The following is an 8712-nucleotide window of genomic DNA, read 5'->3' on the forward strand; positions in this document are numbered from 1 at the left end:
GATCTCATTACAGATGGTTATGAGCCACCATGTGGTTGCTGGGATTTGAACTCAGGACCTTTGGAAGAGCAGTCGGCACTCTTAACCGCTGAGCCATCTCACCAGCCCCTGCCTTCCCTTCTTAATGACCAATTTCAGATTTTCTGCGACTGTGTCACAGGGCTACCGTGCTAGGATAGTCTTCTACAGCAACAGTAATTCAAGTCACTTCTATGAACCAGCACCTAGAGTTCTGAGCAAAGCCAAAACACACAATATTTGAAGTTTACAATTTGTTTTTTTCATTTGTTTGTTTGTTTGTTTGTTTTTGGTTTAATTACAAAACACAAATTGCACTTCCTTGGTCACCACTGCGATATGATCGGTGGTGTCACTGTCAGAAGGACCCCCATGTCACTTTCTGTGACTGTAGTCACTTCCTTGTTTTCCTACACACCATGGGTGCAGGCCCGGTTGTCTATCTGAACTAGTTACAAGGCTCAGGTGTTTAAGGAACTTCTGTAAAGTTTTCTATGCTGTGGTCTTTAGAGTATGGAACCAAAGTTAAAGGCTTCCATTTGGTCACAGGGTCACTTTAAGTTTCAAAAGACTTGAAGGAGCTGTCATTCCAGGCCCCCAGCTGCTGTACATATCTTTGAAGGCGTCAGGACTGAGGCAGTGGTACCTGTCCTCAGTTGCACAGGGCCTTCCTCTGCCTCCACCACTGTCTGTGCTGAAGTCCCTTCTCCATCCCTAGGGTGGGCATTAAAACATTCTCACAAATAAAAGGCACGCGGAGGGCCCTGGAGACTTCAGTACCTGTAGAATTATCTGACGGGGTCAGCTGATCTACACCAAGAGTTAACTTCTCCTGGCTAAGTAACCGTATAGCAGTGGCTTTCAACCTTCCTACTGCTGCGACTCTTTAATACAGTTCCTCAGGTTGAGGTGACCCCAATCATAAAACTGCTACTTCATAACTAATTTTGCTACTGTAGAGACTAGCCATGTAAATATGTGTTTCCCGATAGTCTTAGGCAGCTATGTATGAAGAGGCTGGGGATGGGGTGCCACAGACAAAGTTTGTGAAAACAGAGAACAAGAACTGTCTTCCCCCGACAAGCAGGTTACACTCTCATCTTCTTCCCTAACTCTGTTAGAAGAGCAACTTCCTTAGCCATTTTACTAAGACTATGTATGACAAACATATTACAATGGAGTGTCCTGAGTCAAAATGCTTAGGACCGACCAGGTGTTTCAGGGTTTCTAGGTTTCGTCATATTGGCAGAGACTTTACTGCTTGGTCTCTGATGCCTAACATTCAAAGTGACGTTTCCCCAAGTACTCAGGAGCCAGGCACTCCAAAGGCTTCATAATTACGGTCTTGCTCAATCTGGATTGTGACACTGGACAACACTGCCATTTAGAGGATGAAAGCAAGGCACAGAGAAGCAACCTGAGCAAGCCTCCACTGTTCATAAGGGACAGGCAACCAGCAGCAGCAGGGGCACAGGGCCCATCTCTTCGTACCACTGGAGGCTCGGAAGGAAAGCCGACTGAGAGTATAGCATAGGTAAATGAAGAAGCGGAGCTTGTGACGGTTTAGTCAGGTAGGAAAGGACAGGCCAGAAAGTGTGCTGAGGAAAGCCACGCTGGGAATGCCGGGAGCTGGATGTCTGAAGAGGACCACTGAACACCTCATGATCCTCCCGAACCTTTGTCAAGCTGATGGCTAGGTACAGAGATCTCATTATGGACTGAGAACCAGGGTTGAAGAAGATGGGAGATTAGCTTAAAGCAGAACCCAGTGAGCCCAACACCTTTGCGGCCACCCCATTCTCTAACTTCTTTCTGACCCAGGGCAAGTAAAAGCACTCATGCATCCCTCCCTGATGCTCAGGGGCCCTAGTGCTCCAGCCCACACAGGCCTTTCCAGCCCAGTGGCCTGTGTGAGAGGAAAGGGCACATGCTAAGAACCTGGGGAGAGTAAGAGCCAAGGGCAGAAGTGTTGTGCTTCCTCATTTTAAATACTGGTTCTGCCAGGGACTCTTTGCAAGAACAAGTCTTGTGTTTCAGCTTTCCCATCTCTAAAGCAGGGCAGTAAGGGGAACGGGGAGAGGAACGATATCAGTATGTGGAAAGTATACAGAACAGAGCTGAGTGCACAACAGGCATGAACTTGCTAAATAAAGCCAGGCTGTGAATTTCCCCTTAAGTTCCCCCAGCTCTCTAAGGCACCAGGGAGACTCTAATGTCTGTTGTAATGCCACGGCTGTCTCACTAATTCAGACCAAGCATACGGATAACAATATTCTTTTCAGAAAGAGCCCGTGGATACAGTCCCCACACACGAGAAGCTCAGAGCACCTCAACAGTAGCCTCACAATTCTACGATGCCACCCAATCTACTATCTATTAGAGCCAAAGTTAACTTATTTTCAAGGGTCATCTCAGAGCAGGGGGTAGAATACAGGCCTATGCAACACAAAGGCCCCCACAGGCTGAGAGTGGTTAGACACTTACTTTAGATGTGCCAAACACAGCTCTCTGAGTGTCTAGGATCACACCCATAACTGGCACATGCCCCATTCTTCCAAAATAGAACTTCTTAGAGTCCCACTTCTAGTATTACTGGACGTTTTTATTTTAAAGAACAGGGTAGACTCCGGATGGCAGGCCACTATGAGGTGCTTGGTAGCATCCGATTTTGCACTACGTACCTGGCAGTCATCCACGTCCACTTCAAGGAACACCACATTGGAATACTTGTCACAGAGGGACTGGAAACATTCAAATAAACCAAGAAGTGTTAGAACTGGATAATGACATTCAACATAGTTAAGCTTCTTCAAAGGAAATGTAATAGAGATTAAATATTCATTTAATTTTAGCTTATGCATATGGATGGTTTGATTACATGTATGTCTGCACACCATGGGTGTGCCTGAGGCCTGCAAAGGCCAGAAGAGGGTGCTGAATGCCCCACACGAGTTATAGAAGGTTGTGACTGTCCCATTTGGGTGCTGGGAACCAAACCAAAGCTCCCCTGGAAGAGCGGCCAGTGCTCTTAGCCATCTCCCCAGCTCCATACACTTATTTTGAAAATACTTATTTTGTTATTGCATTATTATCGATGTAAGTGTGTACAGGTGCATGTGGGAGTCAGAGAGCAACCTCTGGGAACTGGTTCTCTTTCCAGGGTGGGTTTTGTGGATCAAACTCAGGTCCTCAGGCTTGCTGGGTGAGCCATAAGTGTCTTTTTCATTTTCCCCACTGAGCAATCTCACTAGCCAGTCTGAAAATTCAGCCTGGAGATGAAGCGAGAGCCAGGTACACAGCTGTCTCTCAGTCAAGTTTTCCTAAGAGTAAAGTAATTTGGCACCATAACTCTGAAGGCTGAATTTCACACTAGACCCAGGTATCAAATCTGGGAAGGCAGGGAGGCAAAATTACTTAGACAACAAAACTCCTGAAAGTTGTCCTCAATGAACTATATTACATAAGTTGTCATGCTAGTACTACTTTTAAGCCAATGACACAGGAGAATAACATAAAGCAAAGAGCAAACCCCTCGCACCCATTAATTTCAATCCTTTCTTCCCGGCTTGTGTCCACCACCCAGCCTCAAAGCCCACTGCTCCTACACTTACATGGAAGAAGGGCTTGATCATTTTGCAAGGTCCACACCACGTAGCAGAGAAGTCCACTACGACAAGCTTGTCTCCCGCAGCGATCAGGGCCTCCTGAAACGCTTCCTGGGGAGGGAGAAAGAGAGAAACACTGTGTTACATATCAGATACCGTCACTTTCCATGAGATGTGTCCAGGTGCCACCACGCCTTTAAACCCAGCACTCACTCTGAAGGCAGAGGTAAGCAGACCTCTGGGTGGTGGTGGCTAACATGGCCTACTACTGGCCAGTTCCAGGCCAGTCAGTGAGACACCCCCCCCCCATCCTCCAAAAACCGACCCAAGCAAGCATGCAAATCAGCAACCAAGAGACATTAAGTACAAAAGATGAGGTTCGGCTCTTAGGGCCTATTTTTTAATCCAAAGCAACCAAATAAAGTGGCTTGAAAGGAATCTTGCACACCGTTGGCATTATTATACTTGATCAGATGAAATGAGATATAAGGAGAGTACATTGGTCTTTGCGTCTTCAGGAATACTATAGAAAATATTACGAACTGCCTAATCCGAGGGTATCGGTGGTGTGTGGACGCAGGGCCTGGCACCTGCCTCTGAGTTACATCCTTAGCACATAACTAACATTTACACTATGTTTTCCTTTCAAAATCAGTTCTGTGATAAGACAGTAGACTCTTAGGGGGTTGGTGAAAAGAACCTAAAAAACTGAAGAAGCTCCACAAGAAGACACAGTTAAGCAATGGGGAAGTCACAAGTTACTTAACCAAGGGGCAAGTGAAGGAAACACTTAATGAATTTGTCTAGAGTAAAACGCGGGAAAACTTCTGACCCCAAGGCAGAGTCCAGGAGACCAATCTCCCACTCAGCTCATTACTAGCATAAGGTGTGTGTATTGCTGTGCTAAGATTTAATTTGTGTGTGTATCTGCTGGTGCAGAGAGGGCATGGGATCCCCCCCTAGAGCTGGAGCCATGGGTAGTGGGAAGCACTCTTAACCACTATGCCAGAGTTCCAGCCCCTTCTGTGTGCTTTACACAGGGCCTATAGAGTTGGAATCATTCTGGTTTATCCACCTTTGGCTTTTGCCATATGGATCAAAACTAACTGTTTTTACATGAATCCAAATTTTGGTTTCTCAAGAAGGAATTATTCTGTCACATGAAATCCCCGGGGGGGGGGGGGGAGACCCAACAAACCTCACTGCCAACCTCTCTGAATTATTTACTAAAAGCCTTGAGACTGTAACCTTAGGAACCTAACAGTCTAGTCACCAGGGACTCATTCTAACCACCATTAGTCATGTGTAGTGACCAAAACCCAAACCAGGGCAACAAAGATGAATCAAAGCAACACACACAAGTTGTATCTGAAGCCAACATTTCCTTCTGGGAAAAATGCTGGTCAAATTAGTTAGCAAAAACTAAGACAAATTAAGAATCATATTAGATCTGGTCCAACAAAGGAAATATAACCACACACACACACACACACACACACACACACACACACACACACACACCTAATTAAAGCCTAATTATAACCACACACACACACCTAATTAAAACCTAATATATTCTATACTTAAATTTTTTTATTTATTGTTTTTATATTTCTATATATTTTATTTATTCATTTATTTATTTATGAGTCTCAATGTTTATGTCTGCATGTATTTATGTACATCACTTGTGTGCCTGGTGTCCCAAGAAGCCAGAAGACATCAGATGCTAAGGATCTGGAGTTACAGATGGGTATACGCTACCATGTTGGTGGTGGGAATTGAACCTCACCCCACCCTATGGAAGAACACCCACCCCTCTTATCTGCTAAGCCATCTCTTTGACCCTGGATACAGTTTTTAATTTCTATCTCACATTCCCCCCCCCCCCCAGGGAAAACAATCACATATCATTTCTGAGAACACTCAGAATGGCTACGACAATTTCCAGAGATGTCTTGTCAGACCTGCCCATCAAATCCATGTCTGGGTGTGAAGAGCACCAAGTGTTAGGGTCAGGAGGTGTGAATGCAGCGCAGAGCAATGGGAACCACTATTCCCAACTACCACTGGTTGCTGCAGATCAATCTCATACAAAACCTCCCCTTATGTAATTATCAGAGGCCACAGCACCTATTTATTGCAAGACACAGGTCAAGACAGTATGGCAGGCTGCTCTGATGACACACACATCTAGAGACCATGATTGATCCTCAATAAGAAGAGCCATTCCAAAGCCAGAGCTGCCGGAAACACGCCCTGTGATGCAGGAGGAGGAGTCTCCCGGGCTTGGCCAGTCACCTGGGGTACGGATCTGAGGGTCCTTAACCCCAGTCCCAGTTGATGAGATTACATGACAAAACAGGTCAAGCTGCATCTCAAACACTCTCAAGGTTCCCCCCAAAAAGCTATGAGGCAAAACCAAACAAAACTACTCAAAATACTGAAAACTTGGCTCACAATCCGAATTTCGGGCTTCAGTGAACACAAATTACAGAGGCAGGGATGCGCAAACTTCACGAACAAGTTTTCTTCTGCAGATCTGATTCGGCTTGAAGAATATTTACTCAAAATTATCTACTAAGAAGCATATCACAATTTTTAGCTCTGGAATCCAATAACCACACTTGGCAAGTGTCTCCATTACTGACACCAATAACCTGGAGACAAAATAGCACACCTGGAGGAGACTGGAGCAGATGCTCTTCTCTCTTTTCTCAATCATATCCAACTCAGGGGCTGGCGAGATGGCTCAGCAGATTAAAGTGCTTGCCACCAAGACCAAGGAACTGAGTTCAATACCCACGACCCACAAGGTAGAAGTGAGCCAACTCTCTCAAGTTGTCCTCTGACCACTGCAAACGGACACCCCACCCTTATATGTGAATGTAAACTGAAACAGAAAGCCCTCAACAACAAAACCATATTCAGCAAATAACAACGTGTTCTCTGCCTCCTGAGTGCTGGGGATTAGAGGCATGAGCCAGCGCCTTGGTCTACCACGTGGTCTGTGAAGCACTGCGCAAAGTGTGTGTGTGTAGTTCAAGAAATAATTTTATTCTTAAAAATAAGTAAACAAGTCGGGCGTTGTGGCACACGCCTTTAATCCCAGCACTCAGGAGGCAGAGGCAGGCGGATTTCTGACTTTGAGGCCAGCCTGGTCTACAAAGTGAGTTCCAAGACAGTCAGGGCTACACAGAGAAACCCTGTCTCAAAAAACCAAAAAAAAAAAAAAGTAAACAAGGCAAGCCAACTGTTGATTTCCGAGCCATCATTATATCATAGCTTATTATTCCACTCCTGTGTGGAGGTTGACCCCAGGGGCCTTTGGAAATACGGCTATTCTGCATAGTTTAATCAATCATCGCATGAAACTTATTATGTGTGTTCAGTTTAACTTCTGGGCGACTCGGACCAGAGCCATGGTTGTAGGCTTTTGGGGTCCAAGCTTTTTACGAGTAACTGGTTTCCTGGCACAAATGTACACCGCTCCTATTGGAATGGCAAAGGTTCCATAAGTAGGTCAGTTTAAACAGATAAAGACCCAACTGGGTGCTGGGACTAATACGACTGGTAGTGGGTGAGCCAGCTTTTGTACTGAGACCCAACCAGGTGCTCAAAACTGGAGGGCGCGGACCTGTCTTCCACGGCCTTCCTAGTTTAAGGTTGAACTCGTGAGCCAGTCTTCCACATATCAATTCCCACCCCCAACCTCCTTTCACTTTCCATTTAATAAATATTCCCCGAAGAGTTACAGTGTAACCGGCGCTGGGTTTCCCAATCTGGAGGATATTTTGGTTCTCAGTAACTTTCGAATATGGTAACAGTTTTTCCCTTGGGTATTTTTTTTTTTTTTTCTTTTCCCAAAGGGCAGAACCACCAGGACTTTGTACTTGTCTACTCCCAGGGGGAGAACCCTGGTTCCAGCAAAGCCCACTTATGGAGGGTCAATCACTGAAACCTTAAGGCTGCGAGGCCCCGGGGCCAGACATTGGGGACTGAGTCATTCCAAAGCCAGAGCAGCCGGAAACACGCCCTGCGACGCAGGAGGAGGAGTCTCTCGGGCGCGGCCTGGACCTTTCTCCTTAGTAGTCACCTGGGGTACCAATCCGAGGGTCCTTAACTGGGACCCGAGACCCACCCTCATGCACCGACCAGGCCTGCGTCCTCTAGGCGGCAGGCCACTGATGGAGGGAAACTATGGCCAAACCCAGCAGTACAGCACTCCCGCGCGGTGTACCGCACCGCGTACGCGAGAAGTGGCGGCTCTCCATCTTTTCCCAGAGACCCTAAATCCTGATTCAGTTGGGACACTGGGGGGCGGGGTGTCACTGGAAGACCCCGGTCCATCACTTCACCTCCACCAGATTTGAGCTGGCGGTAGGGAGTGCAGCTCCGGGGACCCAGGTGCTACCCACGAGTGCATCTTCCCTACCCGGCGTTCCAGGGTCCCCTCGTCCCCTCCCCCAGGGCATGCTCCACCGCCGAGGGCGCACACAGGCCCTGGGCCGCTGAGCCAACGGGGACACCGAGGGTTTCCTCTCAGCACTGCGGGGTGTGTGCGGCCTCCGGGCATGCGTACCTTGCTCTCGATCAGCTTCACCATTTTGGCTGTTGCGGGGAGGGAGCCACACGCGTCTCAGCAGAACCAGATGGAAATGGATCCAAGGCACCCAACGGAGCTTGCAACCGAGTGCGGCGCCCGCCTTCTCTTTATAGAGACAGGGCGGAGCGCAGCAGGGCGGGGCGGACGGGCACGCGCGGCGGGGACGCGCTTCCCGCCTCCCGCGTCCGCCAAGGCGCCGGGGTAGGCCGCGCCTAGACCACGCCCCCAAGAGGTGGGGCGGTTTTCCAGGGGGCGGAGCCAGGGCAGGCTACTTGCGCAGCTTGGGGACTGTCCTAGCGCTGGCCTCGCTCCTGGCTTCCCCGCCCCACGCTAAGCTGCCGAACGGGAACCTTGGTTTATAAGGGGCGGAGCCAGCACAGGCGCCTGGCGCAGCTTCGGGTTCTTTAGGCTCCGGACCTTGGAGCGTACTTCCAGCTGCCCCAAGGGCACTTTCATGGCGCACTGCGCCGGGGTAGATCGCGG

General features: G+C 48.2%; 1 protein-coding gene across 1 annotated transcript in view; it reads right to left on the reverse strand.

Annotated features, from left to right (window-relative positions):
* Window positions 1-8375, reverse strand: part of Txn (thioredoxin) — a 13137-nt gene extending 4762 nt beyond the window's left edge. The window contains exons 1-3 of the mRNA XM_021200698.2: window positions 8206-8375; window positions 3630-3734; window positions 2700-2759 (exon numbers count right to left, since the gene is read on the reverse strand). Coding sequence (XP_021056357.1) covers window positions 2700-2759; window positions 3630-3734; window positions 8206-8229 — 189 coding nt within the window. The 5' untranslated portion in view covers window positions 8230-8375. The remainder of the gene's footprint in view (window positions 1-2699; window positions 2760-3629; window positions 3735-8205) is intronic.
* Between the last annotated feature and the right edge of the window lie 337 nt (window positions 8376-8712).

The sequence above is a fragment of the Mus pahari genome, chromosome 6 (genome assembly GCF_900095145.1).
Source record: "Mus pahari chromosome 6, PAHARI_EIJ_v1.1, whole genome shotgun sequence".
Taxonomy (NCBI): Eukaryota; Metazoa; Chordata; class Mammalia; order Rodentia; family Muridae; genus Mus; species Mus pahari.